General features: G+C 36.8%; 1 protein-coding gene across 1 annotated transcript; it reads left to right on the forward strand.

Moving 5' to 3' along the window:
* Window positions 1-11,330: 11,330 nt before the first annotated feature.
* On the forward strand, window positions 11,331-12,348 carry LOC108416407 (interferon tau-2-like). The gene is made up of 4 exons (XM_037539972.1): window positions 11,331-11,477; window positions 11,767-11,913; window positions 12,016-12,117; window positions 12,256-12,348. Exons 1-4 carry the CDS (start codon window positions 11,331-11,333, stop codon window positions 12,346-12,348), a joined length of 489 nt encoding a protein of 162 aa, XP_037395869.1.
* The last annotated feature ends 8,256 nt before the right edge of the window (window positions 12,349-20,604 follow it).

Raw genomic sequence — 20,604 nt, forward strand, 5'->3', positions numbered from 1 at the left:
AGGGCTGTGCGGCCCTCCAAAGAAATGCCACCCCACACCATTACTGGCCCACTGCCAAACCGGTCATGTTGAAAGATGTTGCAGGCAGCAGATCGCTCTGCACGGCATCTCCAGACTCTGTCACGTCGGTCACATGTGCTCAGTGTGAACCTGCTTTCATCTGTGAAGAGCACAGGGCGCCAGTGGCGAATTTGCCAGTCCTGGTGTTCTCTGGCAAATGCCAAGCGTCCTGCACGGTGTTGGGCTGTGAGCACAACCCCCATCTTTGGACGTCGGACCCTCATACCATCCTCATGGAGTCGGTTTCAGTTTGTGCAGACACATGCACATTTGTGGCCTGCTGGAGGTCATTTTGCAGGGCTCTGGCAGTGCTCCTCCTGTTCCTCCTTGCACAAAGGCGGAGGTAGCGGTCCTGCTGCTGGGTTGTTGCCCTCCTATGGCCTTCTCCACGTCTCCTGGTGTACTGGAGACTGTGAAAGCACCACCAACATTCAAAAGTGACAAACATCACCCAGAAAGCAGATAGGTACTGAAGTGGTCTGTGGTCCCCACCTGCAGAACCACTCCTTTATTGAGTGCGTCTTGCCAATTGCCAATAATTTCCACCTGTTGTCTATTCCATTTACGCAACAGCTGTGAAATTGATTATCAATCAGTGTTGCTTCCTAAGTGGACAGTTTGATTTCACAGAAGTTTGATCTACTTGGAGTTATATTGTGGTGTTTAAGTGTTCCCTTTGTTTTTTTTGAGCAGTGTATTTTTCATTTTTATGACCTTTCATTCTAAGTCATGTTCAGTGATGCCTTTCAAATTGTCTAAACCAGGGGTATCAGACTCAACCAGTAAATCTCATCACATCTGTGAGCCAGAGAATTTCTTTCTTTTTTTTTTTTTTTAATTAGTGTTGTGCTGTAACCCGAACTGGCCATTGTTTATTCAAAATATGCACCTTGAAATATTCCAAATTTAAATGTCCCTAGGAGCTCTGTCTTTAGACCAAGCAGATAGGTAGGTTTAAGCATTGTTTCTTTGCTGCAAGGTCATTAAATTACATTACTTTTGCGGGCCAGATACGTTTGTGTGGTGGGCCTTGTGTTTGACGTAGGGTCTAAACTATACTGCTGTGGTGTGTTGTCAGTAGTTTATTTAAGACGATCTGGAGGAAAAAGGAATCATTATCTGTGAATAAGTGCATCTCATTGGACCAATTGTAAATATTTTAATGATAACTTGGTGTACTTGGACTATAAAGTTTTTTTCTACGCTTCCCCAGATAATGCACTTTATTCAATAACATGGTTGGTAGTACAGTAAGTTTCTGCCAGTTGTTACGTAGAAGCACGTGTCTAGCAAATTTTATTATTTTCTGCAAATTGTCCTTTTTTTTCTGCCTGTATCCCTATTGCCATTAGGATGATACTTTCTTAACTATGTTAATTCTTTTAATTTGTAGTTAAATGTGTTTTTTAAAATATTTTCAGTGTTTTGTTTTGCAGATAAACATATCAAACAGTAATACCAAGCATATGCATTCTTTTTAGATCATTTTGGGACATTTACAGTGCTTTTGTTACAACTTACATGAAGTAAGAATAGTATATTTATGTAACTTGAGCGAAACCTTTTTCTTTAGCTGTACTTTAATGTTAAAACACAATCAAAATCAGATTCAGAATCTTTATTTAGCAAGTGCAAGAAACCTTTTGGTTGCAAGTGTCAAACTTAATTTTTCATTAAAGTTCATTTAAAAAGTGCAATTGAGTATACAGCACATGTAACATACAGATGATATAAAGGAGGTGCAGTGCAACTTGGGTAAGGTTATATTTCACTGAATCCTACACATACACATGTATATTTGAACACTGACCAGTCATGATTATCACACAGATAACATGCGAATATACCATATCTAATGAAACACATAATACACATATAATAGGGCATATAAGATATTGGAATATCTAATACAAATATACTCAGTATAAACAAGACAGTACTTTCCTGATCCCTGGGGAAATTGCATTGCCATAAAAACAATTGTACCACAGTAAATATCAAGTCAACCGAGTAAATAACAGAATAGTTACTTGAAGACACTGTTACATTAACACAGAACAGCAGCAACAACTGTAAAGAAAGAAAAGCCAAAAGCAGACAATGAACTATGACAACTCAATCCAGAACCACTGCCAAACCCTGGTCATCTGTAGTATTTAGTATAGTATCCGTACTCTGGTCATATATATTTCTGTCTCACTGTTGTTGAGGAGCCCCACGACTGTATCCTCTGTAAACTTGGCGACACGATTGCTGAGCAGGGTTTACAGTACACGACTCCGGGTGGGATGCTAAGATCCTCAGACTGATGCAGTGGGATGTCCCGTTCTGGATCCTAGCTGACACCTGTTGCTCAGAGATGTTTGCAATATAAAATGTTTCCGGGCCCCCAAAACGATTCTTCACTTTTGACTTTGAAGCACGGATAAACCTACGGAAATAAACAAAAACACAAGACATCACGTCAGGCTGTGGACTTTCAACCAGTCAAAGCATGGATAAGTGACAACATAGCGTCATCACGTCACGTGGAAACGCCTCAGACCTAATGTAGACGGTCAGCCTATCACCGCACCCCCTACAAGGGGTGACGTGATGTCTTATGTTTAAGGGAACCTTTACATTCTGGGAAACATTACAAATCCTGTATTTCGGTCAAAATCCTTTGAATGTCTTTCTTCATTCAGAAGGCTTCGATGCCGTTGAGGTGCTTGGAGGAAAGCTTATCATGAAACGTCTAAAAGTAGATGAGTGTAGCTGTCGCTGTTGTGCAGAATGAAGACCTGGCTGTTGTTGAAACTCTGAGAGGTGTTGATAGAATCCTCAAGAACAAACAAACATCCATCACGTGGGACCAAGAAACACTGGGACTCTTCAAGAACATCATCTCTTCCAGACGAGTGGAGAATCTGCAGAAATGTGTAAGTTGCCTGCGTTTGACTGACACATTTGACTGTAACAAGTCTGTAACCTGGTTATCTTAGAATTCTGTTTACTGACCTTGTAATAGTGAATTTGCAGAAGGATAATTTAGATTTAACAATAGTTAACTTATTTTAAGGTTGATAATCTTTTAATAGGTTATTAGTTAAATATTATTTCCAGCTTTTCTAAGTACAGGAATTGCACAGCACTGGTGTTTATTGTTATTTGCAATTGAACTCTTCAATTAATTATAAAGCAGTACAAACACGGTAGAGTCAAGATTTCAAAGGAAACTTTTATTGAGTTTATCCACATAACAAACCATCAGAGAATTGATAAATAAATAAATAAACACATAAATTATCAAATAAATAAAGACGTTTACATTAAATAGACTTTTATAATGTATTGTAAGAAGCTCCTCTTTCCACAGTTTAGACTGTTAACCAAAAATTTTTTGAGTTCTCCACCAGAATGAACTGCAGAACAGACAGCACCTCCCTGCGAACCACTTCCCACGCGCACACACTGAACTCCTGTCAAAATACCACACACACACAGTTTGTTAGAAATACAGCATCACAACTGAAGTAATAATAATTCATGTCACAGTAGAGAACAGAGAACATTCTTCTTTTCCTTATAGAAGCTCTCATACCTTTTCTTTCAAAAGTTTCTCGAGTTTGTCAAAATAGTCTGTAAGTGCAGCGTCTCTCACAGCAAAATCATCTTCTTCCTTTTGTGTTTTGATTCTCATGATCTGCCAAAACAAATCAAATCTATGTTTAACACACTTCATGCAGACATTCATCCAGTTCAGCTCTTCACTTCATATATTTAAAAGTCTTTCTAACGTTCTTACACATTCGCTCTCCTCGATCTGTCGGTCCATGATGATCTGAAACTTTACAAGCTTATCAGCGTCCCAGGACTGTGGAAAACTATCGCTCTCCATCAGGGAGCTCACCTTCATCAGGCTCTTATAAACAGCCTTTGCGGCCCCCACATCCTGCACGCAGTGAAAAACACAATCAAACTGATCAAAATGCAGATAAAGTTTGACCAGACAAACCTTTAACCTTCCATCTAATGAAGCTTTGGAGCAAATCTGATGAGGAGGACAAACCTGTTTGGAGTTGTTGGACTGCAAAGCCCATGTGGGAGATTTTATTTCAACTGGAATGTCGTCTAAACATTGTAAAGGAAATGGGCCAGTCTGTCAGAGGACAGAGAGAGTCAGGAACCAATTGACCACAAATGAGGACACATAGAATCTGAGATCAATCTCCTGTCAGCACTTCTTCTAGGGGTCTACATACCATGGTCTCCAGCAAGTTGTGGGTTTTTTTCCATGAGCGTCTGCTGAAGCTGGCATTTAGTGGGCATTGAGCTGACCTGCGCAATGCAGAGAAGAATGCTGATCCAAGACAAACACTGAAATGCCATTCTGAGACTGGTCTGAAGAGGAGACGAGAAGAGATCATGGTTAGGTTGTAGATACGAACATCACATGAAGTGAGAAGCTGCAGTTTAATGGTAAATGCATGAGTTACCTGCGTTCAGGACTGTTAGGAAGATCTCCAGAACATCTGCAAGCTCTGGCGTCCATGGTGTGGCTTTTGTACAGTGGAACCTGGGATGTTTGAAAAGTGAAAATAGGACAATCATTTAGCTAGAAGTGTTTCCATTTTCCTCTTTTACATCGTGTCCGTTTTCACTTCCAGTTTTTTGCAGACAACATAAAACTCCATCTGACTGTTTGATTGTCTGTTTTACTGTCTACATTTTTAATCAGTCAAACCACCTGAGGCATGTCTAACCCCTATTTAGGGGTGCTCAAGCACAGCATGCACAAGCACACATGGACACACAAACACACACACAAAGACTCTAGTGCCAGTTACAGTGTGACTGTCTGTGGTGTTGTGGCTCCAGTAAGTAGCGCAGATGAGGATTTCTTTACTTTATCATTCAGCACCAACACATTACAATCATGAGCAGCAATCCTCGTTTATTCAGCACTGAATCTCACATCACTGTTTATGTTGTTATTGTTAGCTGACTTTATTATCTAGAAAGCTGATGTTGCAGGTCATCAACTAAACCACTGTCCACTCTCTATTTGAATTCGAGTGAGTGAAGCAAGATGTTCTGCCACTGGATGGCCTATGTGTTTATTTTGAAATCAAGAAGCCACACTAGTGCATTCTGATTGTGTGTCAGCTAATTAATGTTACAGAACGACAGAAGACATGATGAGATAAATGATGTATAATTTGATCTTCTTCACTGATCTTTACATGTTCATTTATTATGCATTTATTATTTATCCCTCATTGTCTTTTACCTTTAATACTATTTCATTTGTAATACTTTGTAAACCAAGTGAGGCGTTGTGGCTTTGTTACTTAAAAATGGTTGTTGTGGCAAGAAAACCTCATATCTCCAAATGTTGTCTTTACAGGAGAAGAAACTTAATGTAAGTCAGTGGACCCAGACTTTTTTTTCAAGTAGTTTTGGGTCATTTCTTTTGGCCCATTCATTATGAAATTTTCAAAACATGTCAAAAACTGAAACGGCGAAAATGGAGATGCGAGGTTTTGCTCCGATAGCAGCAGAATGTGGGATTTGCAGTGAAAAGATATAAAATATTCATCTTTTGTTAAAAATCGGGAGCGGTCAGGGTTCTTGGTTTCACTGGGTGCTCAGCAAGCTCTGATCCAAGAATCGCCCCTCAGTATCATTCTCTGGGTTCTATGATTTATTTTGATTTCATCTATGACGGTATTTTAGCCGTTTCAATTTCAGTGCAAGATTTAATAAAATTGTAGCAAATAACAACTGCAACTTCTTTCTAACATCTTTCTTACAATCATTTCATTTCTACATGTTTTTATTTCCACTCTCCTGAGCTTGATGTTTATTTAGATCCCTTGTCTGATTCATTCAAACACAAGGACACATTTTAAAATGAACAACGCAGATTTTTCATCTTATGTTTAATATCTGGTTTTATTAAAGTAAGCACAATTCATCACACAACAAAACTTTTCAATTCCGTTACCAGCGAAAGAAACAAATTGAGTGAATAAAAACAAACAAACAAATAAATAAACGAATAAACAAATAAATAAATAAATGAATAAATACACAAATAAATAAATAAATGAATTAGCGAATGAGCTCGATCCTCCACTCAAACAGTGAGAATGAAGACTGGCACCAGTCTGTCTCTTTTATTGGAGTTCTTGTGCGGTTTGTGGGTTCAGTTGCCCTCACGTATTTATCTGTGGCCCAGAATCAAAACTGGTATTTCTGACAAGTGTCTACATACTTTTGGACATAGTGGTCTGTGTGGCATTTCATCGTTAATATGAGTTTCATTGCTTTTGCTCAGTCAAGAGGCAACGCCTGTTACACTTCATGTCCAAAAGTATGTAGATATCTGTTCATCCAGCGTTTCTTCCAAACTCAAGGGGATTAATTAGGAGGTTGTCCACATTTTGCTGCAGCTTCTGATCTTTTGGGAAGGCTTCACACCAGATATAGGAACATTGCAGTGAGGAGCTGATTGTATTCAGCTATTGAGGCGAGGTGCTGATGTTGAATGGAGCTTGTTGACTCCAGAGAACACAGATTGACTGCTCCACAGTCACATGCAGGAGGATTTCATCATCTTTCAGGCGACGCTTGGCATTAAGGCGCTTATGCGGATGAGCGTCGTATTCTGTTGGTCAGTGCTTTTCTTACAATACTAAACAGTTTTGTGTGGGCAGTTGAACGTCAGTCATGGACGCAGATAAAATTACCTGAATTGTTGCATTAGAAGGGCTATCCAAACACATTTGGACATACAGAGCATTAACTCTGTCCTTTAAAGGGATTTAATTTAGTGTCTGCCAAAAGCTCTACGATAAAATACACGTAAAATACTAACGATTGTATTAGTTCGATTTTAATTTTACAATTAATACTGTTACTATGCATGTGTTATGTATATATGTATATTATATACTATATATTCAATATGTACATTCCTGTATATAAACATAATACACAGATAGATAGATACATATAACACTGCATATATAACACTGTATATTTTATATTGTATGTCTCATATTTTATATTACATATTTCACATTTCACTTATACACACATGTATATAACAGTTATATTTATGCACTGGTCACTGTTACCACCGCACTTTATGTAAATAATGTTATATATTGCACTTCTGGTTAGATGCTAACTACATTTCATTGGCCCTGTACTTGTACTCTGCACAATGACAATAAAGTTTAATCTAATCTAATCTAATCTAATCTAAAAAGCTTTAGGTGTTGCTTCATGATGGAAATAGAAATGACATCACCCCTGGCATCACTTTCCCTTTCACTCCTAGGGTTTGGTTTGGTGTTGGTATTTCCCTTTGCCTCTTAAGAACGATTATTCGGTTTAATTCGAATTACAACGTTTTACTTTTAACCCAAAGAAAGTGAAACTGAGTCAGCGACAATGCTGGTTTTATTTGTGGTCTTTCTCCGTATCAAAACATCAAAAACCTACTTTTCCCCCACTTCTGATAAGAAAAGAACAAACTCCAACTCTTTTGTTAATAAGTGATGGTATAAAGATTGTATGAAGTGATAGATTTTCCAAGTTTTATTTCTATTAGCTTCTATTGGCGTCTTTATTGAAATATCTGTGTATTATTGTGTATTATACGTCATAATGTTCTGTACAGCTTTAATTGATATAAAAACATCTAATCAGTGCTTTGATGAAACAATAAGATGGGATTCAGTTTAAGGTGCTGACTTAAAGCAATATTAATAGGCATTATGATCAGATAAGAGAACAATGTAACACCTTCTTAGTCCGTGTTAAATAGAAATCTAAGCCTTCGGTTTAGAACACGGTCAGTCTGTATAGTATTTATTAACAGTTAATAGATGATTTGTTTTGGGGAAGTTGACAGGACCTATAAAGAAACATGAAAATTAAGCTTGAAGATCTGGTTAAAGTGAATGCTTGTTGATCAAAATTCACTTTGAAGTCCGTGTAAAGAAAATTCAGGGATTTGTTTCTATATATGTTTCATATATGTTATTCATTACTGCTGAAAACATGTGAAAATCCTGTGAACTATGTAGTCCTGAATTATTGAATTAGATCGTTGAACTGTTTTACATCATGGGCTGAAATCATGGCTTGACGACGCTCTGGAGCCACACTTAGCATGGCATCAAATGTATGTCAAATTCTATAGAAAATATTTTGGAACGTTCAACTATAGACATTGGTGTTGAAATAGTTTTTAAAAATCATTGTCAGCTGTGTATGTAGAACAGCAGCAGCCTGCCATGACAATTCAACGACGAATTAGATGATGTGTTTGAGAAATTGACTGGCAAAGACGTTGAACTCGTGTGACGGTCATTTTAATCTTGATTTGTTAAACCGAAACGATCAAAAAGCCCAGTGACCGTTCTATTGCAGACTGAGAGGAACGAGGTTGATTCTCGGCTAGGTCCGCGTCCTCTGGCACCAAACTGGATTCCATTTTTAAGGACGTACTTAAGGGAGACTGCTCTAATATGAAAGTGAAATCTGTGTGTTTGTTAGCGGAAGAGCTGCACTGTAGCAAAAAATGTAAAAAAAAAATGCTGTCAAGTGACTGGCAGCAGCTGCTACCAAACAAAAACCGTAAAATTACAGTAAAATATCTGAATTAAAAAAAAGTACAAAAACAATCATTTTATGGAAATTTTCAATAAAGGTTTCGCAGGAAAGAAATGTTTTTTGAAGATTTTCCTATAATTTTATGATCAAATACCTTGAATAAAATGAAAACACAAAAGGTTCTGCAGCCCCAAAACATTATTTTAGATTTTTAACAGATTATTTTGATCATAAACCTTCAACTAAGAGATAGCACAAAAGGTTCTGTAGATAAAAAGTTATTTTACAGTTTTCCTAAATTACTATGATAAAAAAACCTTCAATAAAAAGATAGCACAAAATGTTCTGCAGAAAAAAACTGCTATTTTACATAATTTTCCTAAATTGTCATGATCAAAACCCTTCGTTGAAGTGAAGGCACAAAAATTATTGCAGATAAAAACTGTTACTTTACAGACTTTTGTTAAACTGTTGTGATCAAAAACCTTCAACAGTGACAGCACAACAGAAGTTCTTTAACAGATTTTTTTATTACTATAATCAAACACCTGTAACAAATTAAAGGCACTAAAGGTTCTGGACAGATTACATTTATTGACATCAACAATCACATCCAAGCAATGACAAAGTCTCACGTTCATTTTACCCACTCAAAAAATTTGTGCCCCCACCAAATAAAGTATTTTAGAAAGAGATGAGATATAATGGACCAGAAGTCAAAACTTGACCAACCTGTCAATTATTCATGCAGACAAAATACTAAACTAGGTCTTTCTAATAATGTAAGACAAGGAATGCAAATTTTACCTCATCTGAGTCCCTCTGAAAACCTGTAGTTAGCTACATATTTATGGCTCTAGACATCAGGTCTCTTCCATGAATAAACTTTGAGATGTTATTTCAGCATCAGCGCTGTGTTCTACCTGCAAAATTCACAGTCTAATCAAGTCAGTAAATCAAAGACTCCTCTTAGTTGTATCTGATCATGGCAATTAAATAAGCTGAATAAGTGCTGAATTATTAGATTGGAATTATAACATCATGTTGTCAGTTCTAAAGGCTGTACAGCACCATCTTCATGAAACTACTGCTTTCACTTCATTGCACAGACTTTGTGAAAGTGCATCTTTTGGTATATTATTAATCTCTTATTAATTTACCAAATTATAATTACTCATATATATGTACTGAGTCCTCAGCAAAAAGGAAATCAGTTTCTGGAAATCAGTTCGATCACAGTGAATAATCAACATCTTACATTAAACTACATAAAAACACCATCCATTAAATCTTTCAAGGTGGGAGATGATGCATCCCAGAGTGCAGTGGGCGGTCCCTCTGCAGGCAGCAGCGTTGGTCAGCTGAAGTCATATTTTGAAGAGCTGGAGGAGAAGCTGAGAGTGAAGGTCAGTAACCTGAGATAAAGTATCAGACCTGCAATCACATACAGTTATTATTATCAGACATAAACCACCACAAACTGATTGTGGGCATAAAAGTTTTTCAAGCAGGTTAATATATGAATGTTGATTGTATGTTTGTAAAGGGATTCAGCGACTGCTCCTGGGAGATGGTGAGGAATGAAGTTCTCCAGAGTCTCAGGAAGTTTCAGCACTTTCTGAGAAAAATCTACATCCCCCGGATGATCAAATCAAAATATTAATATTTAAAAACAGTATTTAGTCATTTAAATTTAGTAGATTATATCTTGAAACTGCTAAAATACCATCATAGATAACATCAAAATAAACCATAAAACCAAGAGAATGATACTGAGGGGCGAATCTAGGATCAGGGATTCCTGAGCACCCAGCAAATTATGCAATATTCATCTCATCATATCTTCTGTCGTTCTGTAACATTAATTAGCTGACACACAATCAGAATGCACTAGTGTGGCTCCTTGATTTTAACATAAACACATAGGCCGCCCAGTGGCAGAACATCTTGATTCACTCACTCGAATTCAAATAGAGAGTGGACAGTGGTTTAGTTGATGACCTGCAACATCAGCTTTCTAGATAATAAAGTCAGCTAACAATAACAACATAAACAGTGATGTGAGATTCAGTGCTGAATAAACGAGGATTGCTGCTCATGATTGTAATGTGTTGGTGCTGAATGATAAAGTAAAGAAATCCTCATCTGCGCTACTTACTGGAGCCACAACACCACAGACAGTCACACTGTAACTGGCACTAGAGTCTTTGTGTGTGTGTTTGTGTGTCCATGTGTGCTTGTGCATGCTGTGCTTGAGCACCCCTAAATAGGGGTTAGACATGCCTCAGGTGGTTTGACTGATTAAAAATGTAGACAGTAAAACAGACAATCAAACAGTCAGATGGAGTTTTATGTTGTCTGCAAAAAACTGGAAGTGAAAACGGACACGATGTAAAAGAGGAAAATGGAAACACTTCTAGCTAAATGATTGTCCTATTTTCACTTTTCATCATTCACTTTTCAAACATCCCAGGTTCCACTGTACAAAAGCCACACCATGGACGCCAGAGCTTGCAGATGTTCTGGAGATCTTCCTAACAGTCCTGAACGCAGGTAACTCATGCATTTACCATTAAACTGCAGCTTCTCACTTCATGTGATGTTCGTATCTACAACCTAACCATGATCTCTTCTCGTCTCCTCTTCAGACCAGTCTCAGAATGGCATTTCAGTGTTTGTCTTGGATCAGCATTCTTCTCTGCATTGCGCAGGTCAGCTCAATGCCCACTAAATGCCAGCTTCAGCGGACGCTCATGGCAAAAACCCACAACTTGCTGGAGACCATGGTATGTAGACCCCTAGAAGAAGTGCTGACAGGAGATTGATCTCAGATTCTATGTGCCCTCCTTTGTGGTCAATTGGTTCCTGACTCTCTCTGTCCTCTAACAGACTGGCCCATTTCCTTTACAATGTTTGGACGACATTCCAGTTGAAATAAGATTTCCCACATGGGCTTTGCAGTCCAACAACTCCAAACAGGTCTGTCCTCCTCTTCAGGTTTGCTCCAAAGCTTCATTAGATGGAAGGTTAAAGGTTTGTCTGGTCAAACTTTATCTGCATTTTCATCAGTTTGGTTGTGTTTTTCACTGCGTGCAGGATGTGGGGGCCGCAAAGGCTGTTTATAAGAGCCTGATGAAGGTGAGCTCCCTGATGGAGAGCGATAGTTTTCCACAGTCCTGGGACGCTGATAAGCTTGTAAAGTTTCAGATCATTGTGGACCGACAGATCGAGGAGAGCGAATGTGTAAGAACATTAGAAAGACTTTTAAATATATGAAGTGAAGAGCTGAACTGGACAAATGTCTGCATGAAGTGTGTTAAACATAGATTTGATTTGTTTTGGCAGATCACGAGAATCAAAACACAAAAGGAAGAAGATGATTTTGCTGTGAGAGACGCTGCACTTACAGACTATTTTGACAAACTCGAGAAACTTTTGAAAGAAAAGGTATGAGAGCTTCTATAAGGAAAAGAAGAATGTTCTCTGTTCTCTACTGTGACATGAATTATTAATACTTCAGTTGTGATGCTGTATTTCTAACAAAATGTGTGTGTGTGTGTGTGTGTGTGTGTGGTATTTTGACAGGAGTTCAGTGTGTGCGCGTGGGAAGTGGTTCGCAGGGAGGTGCTGTCTGTTCTGCAGTTCATTCTGGTGGAGAACTCAAACAATTTTTGGTGAACAGTCTAAACTGTGGAAAGAGGAGCTTCTTACAATACATTATAAAAGTCTATTTAATGTAAATGTCTTTATTTATTTGATTATTTATTTATTTATTTATTTATTTATCTATCAATTGTCTGATGGTTTTTTATGCCGACAAACTCAATAAAAGTTTCCTTTGAAATCTTGACTCTACCGTGTTTGTACTGCGTTATAATTAATTGAAGAGTTCAATTGCAAATAACAATAAACACCAGTGCTGTGCAATTCCTGTACTTAGAAAAGCTTGAAATAATGTCTAACTAATAACTTATTAAAAGATTATCAACCTTAAAATAAGTTAACTATTGTTAAATCTAAATTATCCTTCTGCAAATTCACTATTACAAGGTCAGTAAACATAGAATTCTAAGATAACCAGGTTACAGACTTGTTACAGTCAAATGTGTCAGTCAAACGCAGGCAACTTACACATTTCTGCAGATTCTCCACTCGTCTGGAAGAGATGATGTTCTTGAAGAGTCCCAGAGTTTCTTGGTTCCACGTGATGGATGTTTGTTCGTTCTTGAAGATTCTATCAACACCTCTCAGAGTTTCACATTTGTGTTCGTCAATATTAGCATTAATAATTCCTAATTAATTTTAGTTGTGGTTTTATTAGCTGCGCTCTCAGATCTCTCTGCGTCGTAATCCTTAACCTAAACTGCGTCCATTTAGGGAGACTGATAATGAAATAAATGCAACAGCCAAAGCTCTCAATGAAACAAACTTGTCGGATGTCTTCTTTTAACGCAGTTTGAACGTCTGTCTGAAGCTCTTATTAAACCTTCTCAGATCACTGACTACTGATTAACCAGCTCCTCATTACTGCCACGTTAAGAAACGCTAACCTTGAAATAAGTAGTTTCATTTTGAGAACGTTTATTTCTATTTCTTACATCGTTCACTTGTAAATAACATTTACCAAACACCGGGTTCATAAGGAGAATGCTTACTTTCATTGCATTTTTAATTCTCAACATTTCGATTAATTCATATTTTCTTATTAATTCTTTAACATCTCTAACGAAATCTGTGTAAAGCAGGAATAAATATGCGTTCTGAGTTTGTTACACCACCAAGAAATGTGTTGTTAACCACTTCGCTAGAATGTAATTGAAGCACCATTTAAGGTGGAACGGTAAAACTCGAACAAGAAGCTGGCGAAGAATGAGGTCACTCTTTTTCGGAATTTATGGTGGAAATTGAAGCTAAAACTCTATCTATCTATCTATCTATCTATCTATCTATCTATCTATCTATCTATCTATCTATCTATCTATCTATCTATCTATCTATCTATCTATTGTTATTACAAACTGTTTATTAAATCTCTTTTATGATTCACAATGACACTTTGAAAAATAAATAAAACAGACCTTTCAACTTATATTTAATATCTGGATTTATTACAATATAAAACGAAAAGTTACTCACACAAAAACTCCTTTAAAATTCGTTACCAGCAACAGAGATAGAGTGAGTAAATGAATGAATGAATGAATAAATAAATAAATAAATAAATAAATAAATAAATATTAATATTCTGAGTCGATTTTCTGGGTATGAAGATTTTTCTACTTTTGAGTCAGAAAATGCTGAAACTTCCTGAGACTCTGGAGAACTTCATTCCTCACCATCTCCCAGGCACAGTCGCTGAATCCCTTTACAAACATACAATCAACATTCATATATTAACCTGCTTGAACAACTTTTATGCCCACAATCAGTTTGTGGTGGTTTATGTCTGATAATAATAACTGTATGTGATTGCAGTTCTGATACTTTATCTCAGGTTACTGACCTTCACTCTCAGCTTCTCCTCCAGCTCTTCAAAATACAACTTCAGCTGAGCAACGCTGCTGCCTGCAGAGGGACCGCCCACTGCACTCTGGGATGCATCATCTCCCACCTTGAAAGATTTAATGGATGGTGTTTTTATGGATATTAATGTAACGTGTTGATTACTGACTGTGATCGAACTGATGTCCAGAAACAATCGCACTCCGACATATTTAACTCACACATTTCTGCAGATTCTCCACTTGTCTAGAAGAGATGATGTTCTTGAAGAGTCCGAGAGTTTCTCGGTCCCACGTGACGGATGTTTGTTCGTTCTGGAAGATTCTATCAACACCTCTCAGAGTTTCAAGAGCAACAAGAGCCAGGTCTTCATTCTGCACAACAGCGACAGTTACACTCATCTACTTTCAGACTCTTCATGATGAGCTTTTCTTCTCGTTTTCTGACTTTGATGTTTACCTGTGCGTTTAAGAACACGTCATCTGGGAGCGCGCGCCATCCTTCCTCCAAGCACCTCAACGGCAACGAAGCCCCCTGAATGAAAAAAGACACTCAGAGGATTTTGACTAAAATACAGGATTTGTAATGTTCCCCAGAATGTAAAGGTTTCTCACCATCTTCTCCAGCAGCATGATGCTCTCCTCATTCAGATCTCTCAGTCTGAACTGCGTCCAGGTACATGGGATCACTGCAGCATCAGCCACATGCAGCACCACAAAGACGATGCTCAGCACCTTCAGAGCGCCCATCACTCAACTAGCAGATGATAGGGTTTATGGAGAATTAGCGAATGAGCTCGATCCTCCACTCAAACAGTGAGAATGAAGACTGGCACCAGTCTGTCTCTTTTTATTGGAGTTCTAGTGTCGTTTGTGGGTTCAGTTGCATTGACTTCTCAAACGGATTTCGGGGGATTATTTATCTGTGGCAAAGAATCAAAACTGGCATTTCGTTCTTCATTCTTCTGAAAAGTCTGTGTGGCGGTAACAGTACTAACCGCTACAAGTACTTGAGACCACCGGTGGTTCCTAAAAGCACTTGTTCATATTCTTCATAACTTTCATATTTCATTAGTTACATTCTAAAAGTGGGTGTCATATGAAAGCTGCAAGTCTTCTTTTCAGTCAAACGGGGAATGTAATTTAAAGCCTCATGTTAGAAAGAGCTGAACGCACTATTCATTTGTCAACTTCAGGTTTTATTTTTTCCACAGACCTGGGCTATACACTATAAACAGTCTCTGGAAATGCACAGACGCTCTGTAAAAATTATTTTTCTAAAAAAATACAAAGACTATCTCAGATTTTTGGCTTTCAGCAGTGAATGTTCAGCATATAGCAATATGTGTGATCATAAAACTCATGTTCTGTTCATTTGAGAGGAGCTTTTAAACAAAATGTATAAAAATGTGCATTTATTTCATGCAGTTACTGAATACTTTGCCTTACGATTTGATCATGTAAATTCAGATGGAAAATCCAAAATGAACCCTGGAGAACATTAATATTATTAATATTAGTGTCTATGTGCTGGACATCAATTAACGTGTTATTTATTTGATTATTTATTTATTTATTTGATTATTTATTTATTTATTTATTTATTTATTTATTTATCTATCTATCTATCTATTGTCTGATGGTTTGTTATGCCGACAAACTCAATAAAAGTTTCCTTTGAAATCTTTGAAATACCGTGTTTGTACTGCTTTATAATTAATTGAAGAGTTCAATTGCAAATAACAATAAACACCAGTGCTGTGCAATTCCTGTATTTAGGAAAGCTGGAAATAATGTCTAACTAATAACTTATTAAAAGATTATCAACCTTAAAATAAGTTAACTATTGTTAAATCTAAATTATCCTTCTGCAAATTCACTATTACAAGGTCAGTAAACATAGAATTCTAAGATAACCAGGTTACAGACTTGTTACAGTCAAATGTGTCAGTCAAACGCAGGCAACTTACACATTTCTGCAGATTCTCCACTCGTCTGGAAGAGATGATGTTCTTGAAGAGTCCCAGAGTTTCTTGGTTCCACGTGATGGATGTTTGTTCGTTCTTGAAGATTCTATCAACACCTCTCAGAGTTTCACATTTGTGTTCGTCAATATTAGCATTAATAATTCCTAATTAATTTTAGTTGTGGTTTTATTAGCTGCGCTCTCAGATCTCTCTGCGTCGTAATCCTTAACCTAAACTGCGTCCATTTAGGGAGACTGATAATGAAATAAATGCAACAGCCAAAGCTCTCAATGAAACAAACTTGTCGGATGTCTTCTTTTAACGCAGTTTGAACGTCTGTCTGAAGCTCTTATTAAACCTTCTCAGATCACTGACTACTGATTAACCAGCTCCTCATTACTGCCACGTTAAGAAACGCTAACCTTGAAATAAGTAGTTTCATTTTGAGAACGTTTATTTCTATTTCTTACATCGTTCACTTGTAAATAACATTTACCAAACACCGGGTTCATAAGGAGAATGCTTACTTTCATTGCATTTTTAATTCTCAACATTTCGATTAATTCATATTTTCTTATTAATTCTTTAACATCTCTAACGAAATCTGTGTAAAGCAGGAATAAATATGCGTTCTGAGTTTGTTACACCACCAAGAAATGTGTTGTTAACCACTTCGCTAGAATGTAATTGAAGCACCATTTAAGGTGGAACGGTAAAACTCGAACAAGAAGCTGGCGAAGAATGAGGTCACTCTTTTTCGGAATTTATGGTGGAAATTGAAGCTAAAACTCTATCTATCTATCTATCTATCTATCTATCTATCTATCTATCTATCTATCTATCTATCTATCTATTGTTATTACAAACTGTTTATTAAATCTCTTTTATGATTCACAATGACACTTTGAAAAATAAATAAAACAGACCTTTCAACTTATATTTAATATCTGGATTTATTACAATATAAAACGAAAAGTTACTCACACAAAAACTCCTTTAAAATTCGTTACCAGCAACAGAGATAGAGTGAGTAAATGAATGAATGAATGAATAAATAAATAAATAAATAAATAAATAAATAAATAAATAAATAAATATTAATATTCTGAGTCGATTTTCTGGGTATGAAGATTTTTCTACTTTTGAGTCAGAAAATGCTGAAACTTCCTGAGACTCTGGAGAACTTCATTCCTCACCATCTCCCAGGCACAGTCGCTGAATCCCTTTACAAACACACAAACAACATTTATATATTAACCTGCTTGAACAACTTTTATGCCCACAATCAGTTTGTGGTGGTTTATGTCTGATAATAATAACTGTATGTGATTGCAGTTCTGATACTTTATCTCAGGTTACTGACCTTCACTCTCAGCTTCTCCTCCAGCTCTTCAAAATACAACTTCAGCTGAGCAACGCTGCTGCCTGCAGAGGGACCGCCCACTGCACTCTGGGATGCATCATCTCCCACCTTGAAAGATTTAATGGATGGTGTTTTTATGGATATTAATGTAACGTGTTGATTACTGACTGTGATCGAACTGATGTCCAGAAACAATCGCACTCCGACATATTTAACTCACACATTTCTGCAGATTCTCCACTTGTCTAGAAGAGATGATGTTCTTGAAGAGTCCGAGAGTTTCTCGGTCCCACGTGACGGATGTTTGTTCGTTCTGGAAGATTCTATCAACACCTCTCAGAGTTTCAAGAGCAACAAGAGCCAGGTCTTCATTCTGCACAACAGCGACAGTTACACTCATCTACTTTCAGACTCTTCATGATGAGCTTTTCTTCTCGTTTTCTGACTTTGATGTTTACCTGTGCGTTTAAGAACACGTCATCTGGGAGCGCGCGCCATCCTTCCTCCAAGCACCTCAACGGCAACGAAGCCCCCTGAATGAAAAAAGACACTCAGAGGATTTTGACTAAAATACAGGATTTGTAATGTTCCCTAGAATGTAAAGGTTTCTCACCATCTTCTCCAGCAGCATGATGCTCTCCTCATTCAGATCTCTCAGTCTGAACTGCGTCCAGGTACATGGGATCACTGCAGCATCAGCCACATGCAACACCACAAAGACGATGCTCAGCACCTTCAGAGCGCCCATCACTCAACTAGCAGATGATAGGGTTTATGGAGAATTAGCGAATGAGCTCGATCCTCCACTCAAACAGTGAGAATGAAGACTGGCACCAGTCTGTCTCTTTTTATTGGAGTTCTAGTGTCGTTTGTGGGTTCAGTTGCATTGACTTCTCAAACAGATTTCGGGGGATTATTTATCTGTGGCAAAGAATCAAAACTGGCATTTCGTTCTTCATTCTTCTGAAAAGTCTGTGTGGCGGTAACAGTACTAACCGCTACAAGTACTTGAGACCACCGGTGGTTCCTAAAAGCACTTGTTCATATTCTTCATAACTTTCATATTTCATTAGTTACATTCTAAAAGTGGGTGTCATATGAAAGCTGCAAGTCTTCTTTTCAGTCAAACGGGGAATGTAATTTAAAGCCTCATGTTAGAAAGAGCTGAACGCACTATTCATTTGTCAACTTCAGGTTTTATTTTTTCCACAGACCTGGGCTATACACTATAAACAGTCTCTGGAAATGCACAGACGCTCTGTAAAAATTATTTTTCTAAAAAAATACAAAGACTATCTCAGATTTTTGGCTTTCAGCAGTGAATGTTCAGCATATAGCAATATGTGTGATCATAAAACTCATGTTCTGTTCATTTGAGAGGAGCTTTTAAACAAAATGTATAAAAATGTGCATTTATTTCATGCAGTTACTGAATACTTTGCCTTACGATTTGATCATGTAAATTCAGATGGAAAATCCAAAATGAACCCTGGAGAACATTAATATTATTAATATTAGTGTCTATGTGCTGGACATCAATTAACGTGTTATTTATTTGATTATTTATTTATTTATTTGATTATTTATTTATTTATTTATTTATTTATTTATTTATTTATTTATCTATCTATCTATTGTCTGATGGTTTGTTATGCCGACAAACTCAATAAAAGTTTCCTTTGAAATCTTTGAAATACCGTGTTTGTACTGCTTTATAATTAATTGAAGAGTTCAATTGCAAATAACAATAAACACCAGTGCTGTGCAATTCCTGTATTTAGGAAAGCTGGAAATAATGTCTAACTAATAACTTATTAAAAGATTATCAACCTTAAAATAAGTTAACTATTGTTAAATCTAAATTATCCTTCTGCAGATTCACTATTACAAGGTCAGTAAACATAGAATTCTAAGATAACCAGGTTACAGACTTGTTACAGTCAAATGTGTCAGTCAAACGCAGGCAACTTACACATTTCTGCAGATTCTCCACTCGTCTGGAAGAGATGATGTTCTTGAAGAGTCCCAGAGTTTCTTGGTTCCACGTGATGGATGTTTGTTCGTTCTTGAAGATTCTATCAACACCTCTCAGAGTTTCACATTTGTGTTCGTCAATATTAGCATTAATAATTCCTAATTAATTTTAGTTGTGGTTTTATTAGCTGCGCTCTCAGATCTCTCTGCGTCGTAATCCTTAACCTAAACTGCGTCCATTTAGGGAGACTGATAATGAAATAAATGCAACAGCCAAAGCTCTCAATGAAACAAACTTGTCGGATGTCTTCTTTTAACGCAGTTTGAACGTCTGTCTGAAGCTCTTATTAAACCTTCTCAGATCACTGACTACTGATTAACCAGCTCCTCATTACTGCCACGTTAAGAAACGCTAACCTTGAAATAAGTAGTTTCATTTTGAGAACGTTTATTTCTATTTCTTACATCGTTCACTTGTAAATAACATTTACCAAACACCGGGTTCATAAGGAGAATGCTTACTTTCATTGCATTTTTAATTCTCAACATTTCGATTAATTCATATTTTCTTATTAATTCTTTAACATCTCTAACGAAATCTGTGTAAAGCAGGAATAAATATGCGTTCTGAGTTTGTTACACCACCAAGAAATGTGTTGTTAACCACTTCGCTAGAATGTAATTGAAGCACCATTTAAGGTGGAACGGTAAAACTCGAACAAGAAGCTGGCGAAGAATGAGGTCACTCTTTTTCGGAATTTATGGTGGAAATTGAAGCTAAAACTCTATCTATCTATCTATCTATCTATCTATCTATCTATCTATCTATCTATCTATCTATCTATCTATCTATCTATCTAGATATTGTTATTACAAACTGTTTATTAAATCTCTTTTATGATTCACAATGACACTTTGAAAAATAAATAAAACAGACCTTTCAACTTATATTTAATATCTGGATTTATTACAATATAAAACGAAAAGTTACTCACACAAAAACTCCTTTAAAATTCGTTACCAGCAACAGAGATAGAGTGAGTAAATGAATGAATGAATGAATAAATAAATAAATAAATAAATAAATAAATATTAATATTCTGAGTCGATTTTCTGGGTATGAAGATTT

Source organism: Pygocentrus nattereri, chromosome 1, assembly GCF_015220715.1.
Source record: "Pygocentrus nattereri isolate fPygNat1 chromosome 1, fPygNat1.pri, whole genome shotgun sequence".
Classification (NCBI taxonomy): Eukaryota; Metazoa; Chordata; class Actinopteri; order Characiformes; family Serrasalmidae; genus Pygocentrus; species Pygocentrus nattereri.

What these genes read in the sequence shown, in the direction of transcription:
- LOC108416407 (XM_037539972.1), top strand. Translation starts at nt 11,331, where the DNA reads ATGGCATTTCAGTGTTTGTCTTGGATCAGCATTCTTCTCTGCATTGCG. An exon ending in AGATCGAGGAGAGCGAATGT is followed by an intron (nt 11,914 to 12,015) that starts GTAAGAACATTA and finishes TTGTTTTGGCAG; the next exon opens with ATCACGAGAATCAAAACACA. An exon ending in AGAAACTTTTGAAAGAAAAG is followed by an intron (nt 12,118 to 12,255) that starts GTATGAGAGCTT and finishes GTATTTTGACAG; the next exon opens with GAGTTCAGTGTGTGCGCGTG.